Source organism: Eurosta solidaginis, chromosome 3 (genome assembly GCF_040869045.1).
Source record: "Eurosta solidaginis isolate ZX-2024a chromosome 3, ASM4086904v1, whole genome shotgun sequence".
Taxonomy (NCBI): Eukaryota; Metazoa; Arthropoda; class Insecta; order Diptera; family Tephritidae; genus Eurosta; species Eurosta solidaginis.
Genome location: NC_090321.1, coordinates 161205328 through 161227851, shown reverse-complemented (window position 1 = coordinate 161227851; position 22524 = coordinate 161205328). Strand labels below are relative to the sequence as shown.

At 41.4% G+C, this 22524-nt stretch overlaps 1 protein-coding gene across 6 annotated transcripts in view; it reads left to right on the top strand.

Annotated features, from left to right (window-relative positions):
- The window catches only part of speck, a 330661-nt gene extending 311053 nt beyond the window's left edge, over positions 1-19608 (top strand). For all 6 annotated transcript variants that reach the window (XM_067773564.1, XM_067773563.1, XM_067773561.1 and 3 more), the window contains one exon: positions 14962-19608. In XM_067773564.1, the coding sequence (XP_067629665.1) occupies positions 14962-15393 (432 nt within the window). In that variant the 3' untranslated portion in view covers positions 15394-19608. The remainder of the gene's footprint in view (positions 1-14961) is intronic.
- Positions 19609-22524: the final 2916 nt, after the last annotated feature.

Genomic DNA, 22524 nt, shown 5'->3' with positions numbered 1-22524 from the left:
CGTCTAAAATTTTCACGAACAGCTGCTTAATTACCTCTCATTTCTGTATCTTATATTTACGTTGGCGGCTGGCGGCCACCGTGGTGTGATGGTAGCGTGCTCCGCCTATCACACCGTATGCCCTGGGTTCAACTCCCGGGCAAAGCAACATCAAAATTTTAGAAATAAGATTTTTCAATTAGAAGAAAATTTTTCTAAGCGGGGTCGCCCCTCGGCAGTGTCTGGCAAGCGCTCCGATTGTATTTCTGCCATGAAAAGCTCTCAGTGAAAACTCATCTGGCTTGCAGATGCCGTTCGGAGTCGGCATAAAACATGTAGGTCCCGTCCGGCCAATTTGTAGGGAAAAATCAAGAGGAGCACGACGCAAATTGGAAGAGAAGCTCGGCCTTAGATCTCTTCGGAGGTTATCGCGCCTTACATTTATTTTTTTTTATTTTTTTTATATTTACGTTTGTCTTCAAGTTACATGCATGTATATGTGTGAGTAATGTCATATTCACTCTTAGCTGATGATTACATGATGTGTGATTACAAATGATACCCCATTTGAATGATTTACGATATTAAACCGGATAAAACTCTCGCAAATGCACCTGAAAACGATAGCAATATGATTCATATGTCGTTCAGTTTGTGGCAGTGAAAGTATTGTTTAAATAAATAAAAAATAAATGTGAGGCGCGATAACCTCCAAAGAGATCTAAGGCCGAGCTTCTCTTCCAATTTTCGTCGTGCTCCTATTTTTTTTTTTCTGCTACAAATTTGGCGGGATGGGACCTACTTGTTTTATGTCGACTCAGGCAGATGAGTTTTCACTGAGAGCTTTTCATAGCAGAAATACACTGGGAGTGCTTGCCAAACACTGCCGGGGGGCGACCTCGCTTAGAAAAATTGTCTTCTAATTGAAAAAATTTGCTTTTAAAGTTTTTGATGTAGCTTTTCCCGGGGCGTGAACCCAGGATCTTCGGTGTGGTAGGCGGGCCACGCTTCCATCACACCACGGCGGCCGCCAGTTGTTTACGATAGTCGCAACAAATAAAGCTATAGAGTCTTAAGCGATATTTTTATAGGCTTTTTTGATACTTCAGCGTAGTCGGACAAAATATTTGATTTGATACATTTTCGACACAAAATATATTCTGAAAAAATTTGTTCCCGAGTCGGAAACAATAATAAATAAGTACCGAAAAGATATTGCAAAATGATCATAAAAAATAGGATATGCGAATCTTTCAGTTGTTCCGACTGCCCTCGTGTTCCCCTATATTTAATACAGCGAGGCGCACTCAAAAAAACAGAGACTTCATAATATTCATGGTGTTGCATTTTAGCCTTTTATAATTTTTTTTTATAAGAAAACAGTTCATAGTACATTCAAAAATATACATACATTTATGTATTTTATTTCATTTTTTATAATTAAGAAAAACAAAAACAAGGTAACTCAATTACAAAAACCTAGTAAAATTTTAACATTATGTTACTGTATGTATAAAATTACTACATTATAACTTTTTTAGCTCCTATTTGGCTGTTCTTAGTGTGCGTTCTGCAGCCTACTGGAAATATTTTTGCGTAACTGTATCAATGCATCTGTAAATATAAAAGTAAAAAACATAATTTAATAAAATAAAATAAAAATTTAATTAAACTTTTTGATTCGTGTAAAATATAAATTGAAATAAAAAATACGCTAAAAGTTTAGAACTCTTATATGAATATAAATAATAATGAAATTAATAATAAAAAAACTAATAAAATAAATTAATATTGACATTTGCTGTATAGGAAATTGTAAAAATTATACTTACGGCGTATGGCTAATGTTGAAAGAAATCCTCTAACACATTTTTTGTGTCGGTTCCACGCCAGAAACACGTTTTTGCTCCTGCATCAGTCATTATTTGACGCCCGCAGCCCCTTTTAAATTTATAATATGTTTTGTCTGTGCTAGTTACTAACTCGACAACCTTGAGCAAATGAAAAGTGCATTCTTCTCATATGAGTTAAAAAATTGCTTACAAATTCTTTACCAAACCTTTAAAAAGGTTTTTCATTCTTAAGACTTTCTTCGAATGCTGCAAAGTCTTCATACGTGTTTAGAGGTGATATTGGCAGTACCACTCTCGGCCTATGTGCCTCTCCACAAATTCGAGTCATTATTTGTAACATGCGTCGCCTCGCAAATATATAGTCTTCCCTTTCTTGAAGGAGGCATTATTGAATAAAACAGAAATAAATGACGTTTATACTTACTTTCCACAGCATTTATTTGCGTATAATAAATATTAAATAATTTTTAAAACACAGCACTCAACTATTTACTTTCCCGGATAACATAGAACTAAAAAATTGTTTTATTTTTATGAGTTAATCGGGGATTGCCCGTATTGCTTTAAATGTATGAAAACATTTATTTGAAGCAATTTTTAATTATATAATTTATTCAATAACTTGGGAAAAATTTAAACAATGTGACATCAGGACGGACAAGGCGCTTCCCAAGGCAGTCGGTTCTATGTACCGGAGCGACTCGGGATTTTTCCCGACCAAGGACTGTCATTTCAGTGTAACCCCATTTAATTTGTTGCGTCCCTCCCACAAATTGTCATCCTCCCAGCAGCTCCTTGCAGCGGGACTGCTCCATATTCTCTTGCTCCGGGAAGGCATAGAATCCAATTCGGGTCCGTCTCCTGACCCCGGTCCTGAGAAATGGTTTTGCTGCATCTGCCGGAAAAGAATCTTTTTAGGACGGTCATACTCTGTCCAGTGTGTCTCGTGTAAGGGATGGTTGCATCGGACAGGTTGTTCTGGGCTTGATCCCAAAACCCGACGTCCACGTAACTTTTATAAATCTTTTGTGGCTCCTTGCTGTTCGCATCCAAGGGCGTCCCGTTCTATAAGCCTTAGCGCCCCCCCCCCCCCCCCCCCCACTACCTTCCAGCAGCCCAGCTGCTCAGCAAGCCACATCCAGTACCCGTTGCTGCTCGCGCCCACGGCGCCAACAACTCAAACAGCTGCTACCACTCATAACTACTATCTCCCTAGTATAGTCGGTAGCAATGCTGAGCATCAGCCCCTGCCCCCGTCTTCTCCCCCCCCCCCCCCTCTTTTCCGGCAGCAATCGTGTAGGTCAGGGAAACAGATTCTTAGTCCCTACCTCCGTTTGCACCGTTTGCCAGTAGAGAATATATATGTTTGCGTCATGCAGCTCCTGCCTTGGGCGGTGCCACTTTTCTAGATGTTCTGGTCTCCGCGCCGGTAACCCCCGACGGGTTTCATAGCGCCATGTTGCCAGGCCGCAAACCCAAATCATCCGGGTACCCCAATGCTTGCCCAAGGACGCCCAGTCCCAAGGCCACAACAGCAATTGCGTCCTGGTCTTCCACAACCCAGGCGTAGTCACCCTTCACTTACCCCCAGAGTGGCGACGTCTCCCCCTATACACTTCAGAATTCTGCAGTTAAACTGTAATGGACTAACTGGGAAGATTACGGAGATAGACGATTTCATGAAGCGGCACAACATCCGCATTGCTGCGATTCAAGAGACTAAACTCACAGCAAGATCTGCATTGCAGACCTGCTCTGGGTATAATGTCCACAGAAAAGATCGCGAGAGCGGAAATGGAGGCGGCCTCGCGTTTATCATACACCACTCTGTGCAATATCATATATTTGATCCTGGCATCGACCGCAGGGACAATGTCTTAGAACGTCAAGACCTATCTGTCCGGTCAGGCGATGCAAACCTAGAAATCATCAACATCTACATCCCTCCTGCCACCTGTTGACCCAGTGGATACCTCCCTAATATTAGCGCCTTACTCACTGGCAACAATCGCATTATCTTAGGCGACTTCAATGCCCATCACGATCTATGGCATTCAAACTTGCGGGCGGACAGTAGGGGTGAGATGTTGGCGGATCAAAGAGAAGAAACGAAGTTCTGTACAATGGACGGAGACGCCCCCACACGTATGGTAGGAAGCTGTCACAGTTCGCCGGATATCTCAATCGTGAGCGCGAAACTCGTAAACTGCGTCAACAGGCAGCCGATGGTAACATTGGCATCCGACCACCTGCATATACTTATTTGGCTCGAGCGTTCCGCCAACTTCATCGTCACAGAAAAACGCACTTTCACTAACTTTAAAAAAGGAAAGTGGGACGAATTATGTATAATGGAACGATTTTCCGTCATCCCTTGTCAAATTTGGTGTTGAGACAAACCGGGACGAATACAAATCTTTTACAGACAACCTCTTTGCTGCCCTCCCTCTCCCGACTGATGCCCGCCAAGGGGAGCGTGCTTTCCGCAAGGTCACTGAATCCGCCTCGGCACGTTTCATTCCCGCCGGGAGAATTCCCGAAATTCGGCCCCACTTCCCGGCGGAGGCCGCAAATTTAGCGAGAGAACGTGACCTTATAAGACAGCTCGATCCAGGCGACCCCCAAATAAGGGATATAAACCAACGCATCAGATTGCTTGTGGATGAAATGGCAGGAGCACCTAAGAGGTTGTAACCTCTCTGCCGGTGTGGGTGAACTTTGGTCCACCGTAGAGTGCCTATCGAATCCGTCTAAGTACAATGACAAAGTTTCCATCGCCTTCGGCGATAAAGTGCTCTCGGATGCGAAAAAATGCGCGAGCGCTTTCTGCCGTCAATATGTAATGTATTCTACGTTCGACAAAGATAGACGGAGGGCCAACAGACACGCACATAAACATAAATTCAGCGCGTCACCAATTACCATCACCGCCAGAGAGGTTGAAGATGCCATTGGTCACGCTAAACCATCCAAAGCAGTGTGCCCAGACGGCATAGCCATGCCGATGCTTAAAAGCCTAGAGAAAGAGGGTTTCAAATACTTAGCACATTTCTTCAACCTGGCTCTCTCCACCTTTGTCATACCCGAAAAATGGAAAATGGCCAAGGTTGTTCCGCTACTAAAGCCTGTGAAACCAGCTAACATAGGAGAGTCGTATTGTCCGATATCTCTCCTATCGCCCGTAGCAAAGACGCTTGAAGCCATTTTGCTCCCCTAGGATAGGATAGGTTAGGTGGTAGCTGCCCTGATAAGGATAGCTCACTTGGACAACACGAATGTCCGTTGTGATACCACATACACCAAAAATAACGGTGACCTAGATCCAGCTACTTAGAGAATCGTTGGGTAGCAACGATAAAGCTCCGAATGATACCGATCTCAACTTTGGATATATCCTCGGGAGATCCAAGTGAGTCGCGACCGAAGTACTTTCGCCTAATTCTGGCAAAAGCTGGACAATCAAGCATAAAGTGATTTGGTGATTCCACCTCATCATCCTCCATACAGCTGCAGCAGGATGGAGTTTCCAGTATATTGAGACGTACCGCATGGATACCCATGGGACAGTGCCCTGTCAAAACCCCAATGACCATTGATAGGTGAGCCTTAGTGAACCCAATTATTTCAGCAGACCTCCTGCCATCCACTTTCGGCCAGAAAGATCTTGCTACCCTGCAAGACGTGGTATCCGCCCAACGTTTGCTGAGCTGATTCGAGGCCCAGCTATGGAGGAGCAATCCACAGGTGGCCAGCGGGATCCCGAAGTCCCTACAGCCATCTTCATCCGGTTTAGTTGTACCGATGCGGGCTAAGAGATCCGCTTGACAGTTACCCGGGATATCGCTATGGCCCGGGACCCAGATAATCTTAATTGTAAAATAATTCGATGCAATCGCAAGCGAGGTCAGGCACTCCCAGACCACCCTCGATCGCACTGTAGTTGAGCTCAAGGCCTTGATAGCCGATTGGCTATCAGAGTAGATGTTAAATTCCCTAACCGTGGTAGCACTGGATAGCATTCCATCCACCGCATCCTTAATCGCAGCAAATTCCGCTTGGAATACACTGCAGTGATCAGCCAACTTAAACTTGCGGCTTAAATTTAGCTCTTGACAAAAGACCCCCCCACCAACCTTTCCATCCCGCCTTGACCCATCCGTGAACAAGTTAACCGGTCCCATGCCCCAGATAATTCCTCTTCCCCAATCCTCTCTCTCTGGAATAACTGGGGTGAAGGTTGTATAGGGAGCTGTTATCGGCATACAGTAGTCCGTTCTGTCCGGGATGAAGTCGAAACTGGTAAGAAGGCTAGAGTGTCCGCGGTCAGAAAGTCTATATCCCATATCACGAAGCCTGACCAACGACCTTGCCGCGGCCGCCTTTCCCGCAATATCTACTGGGTATATGTTCAGCATGACGTTCAGTGCCAAGGTAGGCGTTGTTCTGAGAGCGCCACTGATACCGATCAGCGCCGTCCGTTGCACTGACACTAACATTTTGGAGGTGCTCGCCGTGTCCAGTGCTTTCCACCAGACCAGCACCCCATATAGCAGAATCGGTTTGACCACCATCTCATAAAGCCAGTGTACTATTCTTGGCGACAGTCCCCATCTCTTTCCGATAGCTCCTCTGCAGCAGTACAAGGCAATAGCGGCCTTCCTGGCCCGATCTTCCACATTGGGTCTCCAGGACAGTTTCTTGTCCAAAACAATCCCCAAATATTTAACCCTATCAGAAAGTACCAACGGTACCCCTCCAATCGAGGGAGTTCTGAAATCGGGCACCTTATATCTTCTTGTGAAAAGGACCAATTCCGTTTTTCCCGGGTTGACCGCCAATCCACATGATTCAGCCCACCTAGCCACAGTATCCAGGTAGCCCTGAAGAACATCGCGCAGGGCGCCCAGAAATTTGCCTCTGACTAGGATAGCGAGGTCATCTGCATAGGCAACCACCCGACAACCATTGGCTTCCAGCTCCACAAGAAGCTCGTTGACTACCACAACCCAGAGGAGAGGAGATAGGACACCCCCCTGTGGCGTGCCCCTGCACACCTTCCTCTTAATTATGGCCCCTCCACACTCCGCTGCCACAATTCTGCCGCATAGAAGTTTGCTAATAAATTCAACCAGAGCCGCCTCGACTCCTAAACCCACCAGAGCTCTTTCGATTGACCCCGGTAAGACATTGTTAAAAGCTCCCTCGATGTCTAGAAAGGCACCCAGAGCATACTCTTTGTGTACTAGGGACCCCTCTATTTGCTTTACAATCGAATGGAGAGCCGTTTCCGTCGATCTGCCCTTGCAGTACGCATGTTGTGAAGCCGACAGTAACCCCCGAGGTATCCTTTCCCGTAGGTACAGGTCAATCAACCGCTCAAACGTCTTAAGAAGAAACGACGAGAGACTGATTGGCCTGAAATCCTTAGGTGATACATGAGAGCTTCTGCCGGCCTTCGGAATGAAAATAACCCTAACCGTGTGCCAAGACTTCGGGATATAGTTAAGCCTGAGGCAGTTAGTATATATGATGGCCAACCAGCGGCAGGAAATCCCCAAAGACCTTTGAAGCTGCGCAGGAATGATTCCATCCGGGCCCGGAGACTTATAGGGCTTGAACGACCCTATAGCCCAGGTTATCTGACTTTCCCGTATTGGAATGGCAGGCACTTCTGCATGGCCAACGACCGCCGACCATGCAGGCGAAGATCCCTGCGCAACTGGGACATCGGGAAAATGATTGTCCAGTAAAAGCCCTAGGGACTCCTCGCTACTCATCGACCAGTCCCCACCATCATCTCTCAGATACCCCAGAGGAGCGGGGTTCCTAGAGAGTATTTTTCTAAATCTCGCGGATTCATTGCAACCTTCTACGTTTTCGCAGAAGCTTCGCCATGCATCTCGCTTGGCTATCCTTATTTCAGACTCACCTTATAGAGCTCCCAGTCCGAGGGTAATTTACTCCTCCTGGCTCTGTTGAAGAGCCGCCGACTGGACGCTCTTAGCTCGTCAAGAGAATCCGACCGCCAGGGCGGCTTGCCCTTCCCCCTGTAAGTTTTCAATGGGCAGGACAGCTGAAAGGCGCTATTGCTTGCCGAGGTGAAGTTTTCCACCAGAACGTCTATCTCAGATTCGGACAGGCCCGAACTAATGATAGGCACCGCAGGCAGTAGCTCTCCCAGCTTCCTACAATACAAGTCCCAGTTAGTACTTTTAGGGTTCCTAAAAGATATTTTACCGGGACGTTCTTCGTTCACTGAGAACTGAATATATCGGTGATCAGAGAAGGAGTGCTCGTTGAGAACCCTCCATCCAGATATCCGACCTTCCAGTTCTCTACTAACCAGGGTGAGGTCCAGGACATCCTCCCTTAACGCAGTAATAAAAGTCGGGTCATTCCCCCTATTACATATACAAAGTCCCTCATCTACAATAAAAGTAAATAAAGACTCGCCTCTAGTGTTGGTATCCGAGCTTCCCCAAATGCTATGATGGGCATTTGCATCGGCACCGATGATCACGCTAACACCTCTCCGCCTTGCTTCAGCGGTGATTTCACCCAGTATCGCAGGTGGTGGTCCCACTACGTCCCCGTGGGGCATGTACGCTGAGACCACCCACATTTCATTACTTCCTCGCTCGAGGCAGACCGTGGTTACTGCAGCATTGCTGAAATTAGAGAGAATAAAAGCTTTAATCTCTTTTTTAACAAGCACACAGGATCTAGGCCTACTTGCCTCCCCATGCACCAAGGTGTTGAATTTTCCAGTCCTTAATCCAGAAATCTTACTGCCGTTACTACTCAGCCACGGACAAGGACTATATCCACTCCGCCTTTTTCAAGGCAGAGCAACAAATTTGCGGAAGCCGCCTTAGAGTGCTGAAGATTGATTTGACGGATTTCCATCAAAAGCGCTCTTCTTCCGCACCCCATCCTTGGCGGATTCGTATTAGTATTGTCCATTCTAAAAAAGTCCCCCCTCAAGGCCGCTATCCGGAGCCGATTGTGTAGTCGCCCTTTAACGATCTCGTGGTTATCTATGCTACACAGGGAGGCCACGCGAGGGTTGACGCATTACCTTATGAGTAATGCGTTCAGAGCCAGACCGGACGCGAAGCGGGAAAATCTTCAACCGCACCTACACCACCAACTTAACGGCGACGGAGCCGGAACGTACCTTGAGGCCCGCCACGGTTTTAACGGGACGTGGGCAGGTGCAGCATTAGCCTACCAGCCATTTTGGTAGGGTTTCACCCCGACCTACTAAAGTGGCAGAATACCGCACCTACCAGCCCAATGTCATCAAGTCAAAATGTAATGCGAAATCAAAGTCCTAAAACAGTCCAGTTCGTCACCGTTGTGTACCGATCTTGACTCTCCCTCCCCTGAGCTCGGCACAATGACTCAAGGGGTGCGGGTTTTATCGAGTTGTCCTCTCTAGATCCGCCATTATCAGTAGAAGCAGGGGCACCTCGTGCAGGACGTGATAACTAATCACGCGTGACATTCGTCACTATGGCCGGTCTAAGACTGATATCAGTCCCTGATCCAGAGCCTGAAACCACTTATGATATCCAAGCCAAGTATCTTAGCCCCCATTTTGCTCCCCTACTTCCAAGCAAATTTGCAGCTAGCCTGTCATCAGCATGGCTTCAGAAAACTCCATAGCACCACCACCGCGCTAAATGCCATCAGCACCCAGATAAATTGCGGTTTAAATCAAAATCCCCACCATAGAACAGTACTCGTAGCGCTAGACCTATCAAAAGCTTTTGATACGGTCAACCATGGCACGTTACTGCAAGACCTGGAAGGGTCTACCCTTCCCCCATGTCTTAAAAGGTGGGCCGCAAATTATCTGGGTGGTCGGCAGGCATCGGGGCAATTTAGAAACGAAACATCAAAACCAAGAAGAATTAAACAAGGGGTGCCACAGGGTGCTGTCCTATCCCCACTTTTGTTTAATTTCTACATATCTAAGCTACCTTCACCACCAGAAGGAGTCACTATCGTTTCATACGCCGATGACTGCACAATAATGGCCACAGGCCCAGGCCCACAGATTATTGAGCTCTGCAACAGAATAAACTGCTACCTCCCTGATCTCTCCAGTTTTTTCGCCTCGCGAAACCTGGCACTATCACCGACTAAATCTTCCGCGACCTTAATTACAACATGGACTTCCCAAATGTCGACCATTTTGAAAATCCACGTCGATGGCACTACGCTACCGACTGTCCCACATCCTAAAATCTTGGATGTGGCGTTTGATCAGGATCTACATTTTGGTGAGCACGCAGCCGCAATTGTTCCGAAAATCAAGAGCCGTACTAAAATCCTCAAACCCTTGCAGGCAGTACCTGGGGAAAAGATAAAGAAACGCTCATTACTACATACAAAGCAATTGGCCAGCCGTTTACGTGCTACGCGTCACCAATATGGTCGCCAAGCCTAAAAGTTACCCACTGGAAGATGCTACAGGCCTGCCAAAATACTGCTCTCAGCATCACCACGGGCTGTCTTCTTCTGTCCCCAGAAGACCATCTACATAATGAGGCGAGAATACTCCCCATCAGGGAGAGAAATGAGATGCTAACCAAACAGTTCCTGTTGAATACCTAGAAACCTGGGCATTCAAACAGACATCTGATTGATGAGCCAACACCGCCTAGAGGCTTAAGGAGTCATCTCCGTAAGCATTTTGAGGAAATACGGCACCTCAGAACCCAGCCGTATGAAGCAAAAAAACACAAGCAGGTCCTTGGTGAACTCCACAAACAGGCGTGGGACCTTTATGCCGGGAATTGCTCGGTGAATCCAGTACTCAAAGAAAAGTACCCAAAACTTGTGGAAGATGAACGCATACTCCCCAGGGATACGCGTGTCACTCTTGCTCAACTTCGTTCTGGATACTGTAACAGGTTAAACTCTTACCTATCTAGAGACAACCCCGACATACAAAATGTATGCCCCGCTTGCAATGTGTCCCCACATGACACCAACCATCTCTTTAATTGTAATGTGGAACCCACGCCTCTAACACCCCTTTCATTATGGTCCACCCCTGTTAAAACCGCAAGTTTCCTTGGACTCCCGTTAGAGGATATTGATAACAATTTGTGATCGGTCGCGGCTGTTGGGTGGGGAGAAGCACTGCTACAACAACAACAACAACAACAGGACGGACAAGGCGACCGCTGTTTCGATTATACCATGTAAATCTCTTCACAGCATTTTCTCCCGGGAGTGGGATTTGAACCCGCACTCCTACGATAGTTGAAAGTGTTACAAACGCATTCAGCCACTTCATGCCTTAGTTGTTGTATTAAAATTTTAATTATTAATTAAAACTTGATTCAAATAAATGTTTTCATACATTTAAAGCAATACGGGCGCTCTCCGATTAACTCGACAAAATTGGTTAATTCGTTGTAGTTCTATAAATAGAACAAAAAACAGCAACAATACCAAGTTTCTTTGAAAACCGCCTTACCACCAAGCATAACTTTAACACATAATTACATACGAAGTATGCAGTGTGTAAAAGATTTAATATGCAGAGAAGGCAATTGGGAAAAACTTATATGATGTCACGTTGTTTAAATTTTTCCCAAATTATTAAATAAATTATATGTTTTATTTTTTATTTGCGCTGCACGTCGATAGAAAAAATAACGATATATATGAAATTATGAATTGCAATGTGTAAAAGATTAAAATATGCAAAAAGAAGGCAATTGGGAAAAACTTTACAACAACTAAGGCATGACATAGCTGAATGCGTTTATAACCATTTCAACTATCGTAGGAGTGCGATTTCGACTCCCACTCCCGGGAGAAAAGGCTTTGAAGAGATTTACAAGGTATAATCGAAACAGCTGTCGCCTTGTTCGTCCTGATGTCACGTTGTTTAAATTTTTCCCAAATTATTAAATATGAATCGGTATGTTGTCTGCATTTTGGTTTTTGTCACAAAACACATGTTGCAAAGCTCATAAGAAAGTATTTTGCGCCAAAAACATGAGCATTGTTCTTTGCTTCATTGCGATCAGCATTATTTCCATACCAAGTTTTTCCCAAATTCCAATCAACTCATCTTGTACTTGAATAGTGAATGATTTATGGGAAAACTTTTTTGTTCTGTTTTAGCACGTTCGCTGAAGTAAAAATAATATCTCAAAATATCCAGATGGGTTGGTAAATTAAGATCAGTTAAATCAGTAGACACACCAAAAACAGTAACATCATGCTTGGGTATATGACTCATAGGGTTTTCGATAGTTGTTGACGCAGTTGCTTCATCTTGCGGTGTAGAGGAATGGTCACTTATTATTTTTTTTTGAAATATTTTTTTATCTGAAATTAGCACTTTACACTTTGAGTTCTTCACAACGACTTAATGCATTCACAAAAATTGTTGCGTTATATATGGTCTACGAGACGAGGTAATAAGAATGAAATGGTAATTTCAATTCTACCTGCTGTGTCTTGTGGTGGCTTAAAAAACAACACAAGCAATTTTACGATCTGCAATTGTTTCACAGTGATACCTTCATTTTTTAAAACGGTTGAATAAAAAACCCACACAACTATGTTTACGACATGCAAATGCATCACAGTGATGCCTTGGTTTTAAAAGGGTTGTAAAAACGCTAATTTCTAATAATTTTTTTTTAATTTCTTTTCTATTACTAAGTTAAATTCATTTTTTCATTTACATATGTTCTGACTAAATAAATTTCTAAAGAGAAAAATAAACTCCAAAAAGAAAAAACATAGGCATTTCGCTGATTTTTTCATGTAAAGTGCAAAACCGGCTATTTTTTGAAATGTTTGTATGGTGACCCCCCGGGGGGTCCAGGGGGTGTGCCACTGGCATCGGTGGGTCGGGCCTCCAAAGTTAGTGGGGGTCGGTCATACATTTGGACTCGATTGGAGCACTCTAAATGGGTCAAAGTGGGATTTTTAAAAATTTGCCCCTACCCAAAAGTTCGACCCAAATTGGGGGACATCAGAATTCGTTTTAGAGGTATGGTTCCTTAGGCAAAGTTTCTTATTTTGATCCCTAGAATATGATTTTTACAGAGCAATGGACGATTTTTTTGCCTCCCCACAAATCAACCCGGCCTAGTGTGGCTGCTTGCTTTGATGTTTACATGTATATGAGGCTGTTTGCTTTGATGTTGTTGTGCATTTATTTACTAGCAGCATAGTGATTTATCGAAATGCTAATATTCGCCACAATATTATTTATTCAGTGCATAAGTGAGTTGTATAGCAGTTTTTTTGTAGATATCATACTTATCAAATTCATGTTTGATATGAAATATAAAAACCCAAACTGTTGATTTTCGAACTAGATAAATTCTAGTTACTATCGAATTAGTAGTTATTTGATAATATAGCTCTAGTTCTGAACCATAAATTTTTATCACTAGTTACTGACTTTCCTACGACTTTCCAGGGATACGAGCATCATTCTGGTACAACTTTGATCTGAATACTGAAATAGAATCAACCATGAAATATGCAATGTAGATATCGCGCATTTACTTCAATGGTGTCATAACTCAAAAAACATGACTTTTGAGTTAATAACATATAAACCTACCCAATATCATGATCTAGGTTGTATAAAAAATCTTTGTGATCAGTTAAAAATTTACCACGTGCTATAAAAATGAAAATATGCCTTTATATGCGCAACATATGGCAGTTAAAATCTTTGAATGACTCTCCTGGAAAATTGTGTTTTTTGAGTTATAACACTATTGAAGTAAATGAGCGATATGTCCCGCGAGTAATGGGTATCCAACCATCTTTTAAATTGTAATTGGGAGCCAACGCCCTTTCCCCTTGCTTCAACCCTCTTGAAACTGCAAGTTTCTTTAGATTGCCGTTTTTTAATTTAATTAAATAATTAATTTTGTGTTCTGACAGAAGTGTCATTTCACGAACTAAAATTAATATGTTCATATTCACTCTAGTAGCATGAAGTATCAAACGGTTAAGATGGCTGTCTACGTCAAAGAGTGAATTAGAATATAATTATGTCATTGGGAGAAGTAAGTTAATTTGTTTGTCAAAACGATTTTAATTTTTGCAACTACGATGTTAAAGATTTTTTATTAACATTTACGCCTTCGTCACAATATCTAAATGTAAAATGTGGTTATATTAAAATTCAGTAGCCCTACGTGAACAGTTTTTGGACCGTAAAAGATGTAATTCATTTATTAGCTCAGGGGCTTTGATTTGTTGGAAACTTTCATGTACAACATAGTAACTTTTTAATGACGCTAGTTTTGTTTAATTCCTGATTGGATCGAGTTAGCTTAAATCATCGTTATGCAAATTAATGTAATTGGTCAATGATGACATACCATAACGCACTAGCCATAAACATACCATATCAACAAATTGATTTTTCGCCATATCCATAACCTTTAAATATTTTATGTGGTGAATTAATTAACTTTTTGGATATATAATTTTTTGTTTCGGATACGTTTTGACTCAGTGACGTATTATTTGTGAAATATTTTCGTAATTTTTTGCATTTTCTTCTTTCTTACGAAACTGTCACATATTTTAGGGAAAGGCACCAATAACAGATCCGAATTAATATGGTTAAGTAAAAAATACGATGTCATTTTTTGCCAGGCCCTTAAACTTCTTTTTGTACAACCATAATGTCCAGTAGGTAACTGTGACCTTTAACCTTGAAAACATCGCTTAGCAAGCTAATGAGTGGTATGCAATACCTAAAAGCAATCGGCTTTGGACTGGTACAGAATATTATTAAAAGGGCATACATATGTCCAGGACATGAGCCCTTTTGAAAATAAAGGCAGTATTCCATAGCTTATAAAATCAAATAGGGCAAAGGTAAATATATGTTGTTTTGGAATTAAATAGGTATTGATTAAAACTATTCATTGTATTTAAAATTTCATTTTTGCCTAAATGTGGACATGTACCCTTTTAATAATAAGCGTTTAAATTTATCGGACTTGCAGAACTCGTAGATTTTTGTGCCTATCCATATAATTACATATTTTTATTTCTAATATGTATGTATTATCTACGCATTGGCGTTCCTAAATTATTATTATTTTATCTTTTCCAGCCACCAAATACAGAGCCCGTAAAAGCAGCCGACTCCTGTCAGCACGCAAAATTCAAGAAAATCTTATCACTTTTCGATAGGATTGAGGAACATTTTAATATTTTTGATTTATATCCAGACTGTGATGTTATATTGGATGGAAAAATATTGTCGGTCAACACGGACTATCGTGGTCTAGGCATTGCTGGTAAACTCACAGAAAGCACTTTAGAATATATGAAGGAGCACAATATTCCAGTTATGCATGTACTCTGCTCAAGCCATTATTCGGCACGTGTTATGGAGAAATTGGGCTTCCACGAAGTTTACAGACTCAACTATGCCGATTATAAAGTTAATGGGGAAGCTGTACTACGCCCAGCTGAGCCCCATGTGGCTGTACGCTCTTTAGTTAAAGAGATTGGAGAGGTCAAAACAAAAAGTGCGCCATAAATACCACTTAATGTATTAAGATACGGAACGTTAACTATGTCAATTGGTTGTAAAGCATTTTTAAACTGTGAAAAATTAATGTTATTTAGTTATTATTTAGTATGTATGTATATTAAGATATTGGTGAAGGTTTAATTCAACCAAAGTACAAGACAATTTTTTTATTAAGTATACATAAATAAAGTATGTACATACATATGAGCCGCTTTTATAAGGTTTTAAAATCTCGCCTTTCGAATTTTTTGGAAGGCGAGTTAAACCACTTCCAATAAAAAAGCGGCCGACTTATAATCATTAATAACAAAATATTAGAAATAACTGTTGCATTCTCAACGAGTAGCACACCAATGCAATTGTGCTCAAACTTTGCAAATCTTAAACTCTAACAAAATGAAACATTTTAGGGTGGTGTCGCGAAAAAAATCCGGCATAGATTTTTTTTAAACCACCCTAATGTACATGCATTGAGGGTGCAACAGTTTATATAAAAGAAATTATAAACGCTACAATTTTTGAGCTTTTCTAGACGTATGCAAGAAGTGGAGCACAATTCATAATTGCATCGTGATATGTTGCATAATGCATCAAAAAAGATGAGTTATTTGGCTTTTATATCAGCGGAATATCAAATTTCATTCACTTTCAATCAAATTTTAGCTAAATAAATAGCAACAATTGGTATATCGAAACTGTACATCACATGCAATCGGAAAATTTAAATATAGGGACTGAATTAAATAAATAAATAAATAAATAAACATATTTGTAACGAATTTACTTGCAAATCCTCTTATTTGCAATCCTCTGCTAAGTTCGAATCACTAAACTGTTGAACAAATAACTCCGATATGTAATAATGCAAAATGGCCTTTATTAAAGTACTTCACAATAACACTCAAACTGTGCAACGAATAGCTTGCTTAATAACCAAACTGACTGATAGCTCAAATGAAACTCTACTATTCAAAATAATACTGCTCTTGCTCGCTAGATAGCGTCTTCGTCGAAACTTCTTGACAACTCAAATCAAACTGAATTCCAGCGCCTCTACAATTGCCGCCTTTTATACTCTTTGATTTCAACCTTCGCATCTTCTAGGCGCTTCCAGAACCGACTAGTCCAGCAGCTCTCAAACTTCTCAGCTGTAACTACAACTGCACAATTTTATAGTTTTTCTCATTGCATACTTATAGGAGTATCTCAGATATATGCATGTGTTTGTGCATTGACTCTCCGCTGCTCGTATACGTACATGGTACATATGTGTAGACGCAATTATTGTTTCGTTTATGTAGATACATAATGATTGATCTATGGATGTGAATTCACGTCACTACTTAGCATCGGCTTAGAGACGATAGCATCGCTTAGTGCTGCTAACATTGGTTACAATATTTATAGCAGGCTACTTTTCCTTGGATAACTTAAATAGTTACCTTGATTGATAGAAGATCATATATTAGAATTTTTCTCATAAAAAAATCTTTATTACATCGATTTAAAAAGTAGCAGAGTTGGGTAAATTCAATTCCATTACATTACCCATTATATTCCTCAGTAATTGGAAAAAGTAATCAATTACTGTTCTGCACAGCAAAGGAATTAATCACATTTCAATTCCCCAAAAAAAATATCAAAAGCAATTCGTTAGCCTCAATTACAAAAAAAAATTTTGGTTTGTAATTGAAAAAAAAAAAATACTTTGCCGAATTGTAATTTCTTTCTCAGTACTTTCGAAATGAAACGAAATTTCTTTCAATTATATTACATACAAGGAATGGAAAATGTAATTTCGGATTTCCCATTGCATTTCTCAAAGGAATTACGAATGTAATTGAAAAACTACAATAAGAACTTGCTCCGGTTAATGTGGGTGACTTTTCGGGTCACATTTTTCATGATTTCATCAGATTTTTCTTGTGAGTGGTAACTGATGGCATTTGGAGCCACCAAGGAATCTCAAATCATTATCCTCTTAAAGTTTCCAGCTAAGTAAGGGCATCTCCTTTCCTTCATCCGCTATCAAATGGTGGTGGCTATAGGAAAACAGCATACTTTTTAAATTTCTATGATACATTCAGCTGGCATGACGTAAACACCACTAATGTTCCGGAAAACTTTTTTTCTCGTATTCTTGAGAGACGTCCGTATGAAACCTCAGAAGAGTTTGAAGTGAAGTGTAATTAAGGCATAGCGGCTCCATGTGCAACTGTATTTGTCAATGATAAAAGCTTCTTTGAATTTAAAAGTTTGCATAATAATTATGCATCGTTTCGTCTCCTTGTTTGAAAAGTTTAGTCGTCAAATGTTCTTCTGTGACTCATTGTTTTTAAGTCAGGATATTTGCGTTTCCACCTCCTCACAGTTCGGGGTTTGTCCTTATACCTGGGACATGCCAATGCTAAAACACCTTGGCGCTGAGGGAGTACGCTACCTGATGCACTTTTTCAAGCCTGTGAAACCATAAATCTTCGCCTAGCCACTCATCAGCATGGTTTCCGCAAAATGATCTTCGGGGTAATATTCGGTGAAACTCTCTTAAAGGCGCATGCCAATGAAGTTGTATCTAAAGCCGCAACAACATCCTCAAGTATCTTGTCAGCAGCACTTGGGGGAAAATATAAAGAAACGTTGCTAGCCACGTACAAAGCAATTGGTCGGCCGCTCTACAGCAAACTAAACTACACTAGCCGTGTTTTCTATAAACGCGTATACGTTTACGCGCGTAAAAAACGCTTATTATAGATAATGCTTAGGAGACCCATCTAGCGGTAGTGGTTAAACAACTAGCTACAGCACAGTGTGTACCGAAAAGCGGAGACACAACCCTCTGATGGCCATAGTGTATAACATATAGCTGTATCAGTTGTGATGAATTGTGGACACGCACCATTTTAAGGGGTGATACATAGAATTAGTGTAGAGGTAAAACATAGACAAATATTTCAGTTACATCTGAGTATAATGCGTATTGAAATTGAGTAGTACTAATTTTATGCGCAGCAATTTCAGAGGTGTATTTAAAGTTTGACGCTTAGCAGTCCATATAAAGTTTAAGCGTAAACGTCTATAGATGCAAAAAAAAACACAGCTAATGGCAAAATCTTACTATACCCGTCCTCATATATGGCGAGGATAAATGGATTGCCAGTCATAGAAGAATGTGCTTCTGTTTTATAAAAATTTTCTTATGGTCCAAGGAGTTACTATGGCCTCATAAAATCACCGCTTGAACCGCAAAAATATTTTTTACACTAAGAACTGGTCAATTACTTTGAGGAATGGGAAATTCTTAATTACTTTTGGTATTCCTTATAATGTAATTGTAAAATCTCCAATTACATTTCCAATTCCTTTCGAAAGTAGTTGGGCAGATAGCAAAGTATTTTTTTTTTTTCAATTACAAACAAAAGATTTTTGTACTCGTCCCTAAGAAAACGAAGTTACTTTTGGTATCTTTCTTTGAGGAATTGAAACGTAATGTTGTTGTTTTTGTAGCAGTGCTTCGCCCCGTCCAATAGGTGCGACCAATCACTAATTGTCATCAATGTCCTCTAACGGGAGTCCAAGGAAACTTGCTGTTTCAACAGGGTTGGACCATAGTGAGAGGAGTGTTAGAGGCGTTGCTTCCACATTACAATTAAAGAGATGGTTGGTGTCATGTGTATTTGTGTCATGTGTATTTAATTTACGAAAAGATTTAATTAACCTTACGAAAAGACAATTTGTTGCAAATTGCCCCTAATTTAGGTGTACGTGATCGATTTCACAATAACCAAATCCGGGATTGTGCAGGCATGGGTAATATGGAACCGTCCACAGCTCATGAATCCACTCCCCACAATCTCTCGCCTTAAATGTCATTGAAAATGTGTGGTCAATTTTGGAATCGGCTACACGGTAAAGGCAGATTAGTAAGATTAGCGATTTAAAAACTATTCTTGTCGAAGAAATGCATAACATACCACGCGAAGCCGCTCAAAAACTAATTGCATCTATGAAAATCATCTTGAAGATGTTATTTAACAAAAGGTGGCCATACGAGGTACTAAACTAAATAACAAAGTAATTTTTTCTAAGGCAGCGGGCGGTGCACGAAATAAGCTGTGACCTTGGTGTTTGAGATAATTTTAGTTTTTATTAAATAATTAGGACAAACGTGTAAACACATGAAAATTAAGTATTTGTTCAAATAAAAGCATATTTTTATTAAAATTGTGCATTTCAATTTTTTTGACATCGTCACTAGTTTCCTTTCTATATAGCTCAACAGTTTTGTTCTGTAGCTGCACGAAATAAACTGTGAGCCACTGTACATTTTGTATGTCGGGGTTGATTCTGTATAGATAAGAGTTTAACCTATTACAGTATCCAGATCGAAGTTGAGCTAGAGAGACTCGCGTTTCCCTAGGCAGGGTACGTTCCTCCTCTGCTAGTTTTGGGTATTGTTCTTTAAGTACTCTGGATTCACTGCTTGTGTTTTTTATCTTCATACGGATGTGTTCTCAGATGCCGTATTTCTTCATAATGCTTGAGGATATGACCCCTTAATCCCCTGGGCAGTATATGCTCATCAATCAGATGTCTGTTGGGATACCCAGGTTCTGTTTGGTCAGCATTTCATTTTTCTCCCTAATGGGGAGTATTATCGCCTCATTATGTAGATGATGTTCTGGGGACATAAGAAGACAGCCCGTGGCGTATCTGAGGGCGGTATTTTGGCAGGCCTGTATTTTCTTCCAGTGAGTAGTCTTTAGGCTTGATGACCATATCGGGGACGCGTAGCATTCAATTGGTAATGAGCGTCTCTTTATCTTTACCACAAGTACTGCCGACAAGAGATTTGAGGATTTTATTACGGCTCTGGATTTTTATTAGAATTGCGGCTGCATGCTCACAACAAAGTTAGATCCTGATCGAACATCACACGCAAGATTTTGGGGCGTAGGACAGTCGGTAGCGTGGTACCATCGACGTGGATGTTCAATATGGTCGACAACAACTGGAGCGTCCATGTTGTAAATAAGGTCGCCGATGATTTTGTCCGTGACAATGTCAGGTTTCGCGAGGCGATGAAACTGGAGAGATCAGGGAGATAGCTGTTTATTTTGTTACAAAACTCATCAATCTGTGGGCCTGGGCCTATGGCCATTATTGTGCAGTCATCGGCGTACGAAACGATAGTTACTCCTTCTGGTGGTGAAGGTAGCTTTGATATGTAGAAGTTAAATAAATGTGGGGATAGTACACCACCCTGTGGCACCCTTTGTTTTCTGTGGAGGAAAGGAATTGATTACTTTCCACAAGTACATGTATTGGGGAATTAATGGTAATTTAATACCTAAAGTAATCATTAATACCCAGCTCTGGCTCTTATGCTATAGAAATAATAAGATATTTTCCAATGCCACCTGAAACAATTTCGGTACTGGCGAGAGGAGTGATGTCGGTCGATGTGACCCACCATCATTAGCTGGTTCCATTCCATTATTCGGGAGTGACAAACGACAACGAAAAGTTTGAGACGTGCGTCTGCTCGCTTGTTCCCTCATTGTAGGTGTTTCAACATTGCCATGTCTATATCGTCTTGGTCTATTGATTTAGAAGACTTGATTTAATATCTTCTTTAATCTTCTTAGTGATGTTCTCTCGCGGCAGGGGAAAAATATTTTTTTTGCTTTTTCAACATAGGGAGATAGGTGTTAGAGGCGTAGGTTCCACATTACAATTGAAAAGATTGTTGGTGTCGTGTGGGGACACATCGCATGCAGGATATACCTTACGTATGTGGGGGTTGATTCTGGACAAATAAGAGTTTAACCTGTTACAGTATCCAGAACGAAGTTGGGCCAGGGTGACTCGTGTCTCCCTTGGTAATGTGCTTTCTTCTTCTGCAATGGTGGGATATTGCATATTCACAACGGGGTTGACAGGGCGCGTCCTGACAAAGGCGTTTACCGATTCTGTGTGGATTTTGCTAGGGGCCTGCTTATGCTTGCCGGGATCAAACGGCTGTGTTGGCATGTGCCGGATCTCGTCATAGTGCTTTAGGAGATGTTCCCTTAATCCCCGTGGAGGCGGTGCTAAATCAAGCAGTTCTTTGCTAGGATGTCCTGGTTTGCACCAATTAAGTAAGAACTGTTTGTTCAGCATTTCGTTGTGGTCTTTAATATTGAGCTCTTTGGCCTCACTATGTAGATGGTGTTCGGGAGTCATAAGGAGACATCCGGTAGCAGTTCTGATTGCAGCAATTTGATAGGACTGTAGCCTTTTCCAGTATGTATTTTTAAGACCATTCGACAAGACTGGTGACGCGTAGCTCTTGAGCGGCCGGCCAATTGCTTTGTACGTGGTTAGCAACGTTTCTTTATCTTTTCCCCATGTGCTGCCGGCAAGTGACTTGAGGATTTTGTTGCGACTTTGTACTTTAGAAACAATCTCGCTGGCATGAGCCTTGAAGGTTAGTGTATTATCGAACGTTACCCCTAAGATCTTTGGGTGACTGACAATAGGTAGTGTAACACCATCGACGCGTACGTCTAATATTTGCGACATCTGTTCCTTCCATGTCGTAACCAAGGTGGCCGTGGATTTTGTCGGTGATAATGCCAAGTTGCGCGAGGTGGAGAAACCGGAAAGATCGGGGAGATAGCTGTTTATTTTAGAAACTAATTCATCAACTGAAGGGCCATTCCTCAACTGAAGGGCCAGGTCCTGTAGCCATAATCGTGCAGTCGTCAGCATAGGAAATGATTGTGACTCCTTCTGGTGGGAAGGGAGTTTTGATATGTAAAAAATAAACAGAGGTGAGGATAGGACACCACCCTGTGGAACCCTCTGTTTAATTTTTCGAGGTTTGGAAATTTCGTTCCTAAATTCAACCGACGCACAGTGGCGCCTTTTGAGTTTTTTCTTTGCAAAAATCATAACTTTTGACCCAATGAAAATATTTTAAAAATTTAAAATGCAAATGAAAGCTAATTATTTGAGGTTTTATTGGGTGAAAGCTCAGAATGTCACAGGTACAGGGTTCGTCAAATTTTTTTAATTTACAAGCCAAATATATATTTTATTAATAACTAAAAGTTATTGAAAGTGGTTCAATGAAATTTTATTTGAGCTAAAGATTAA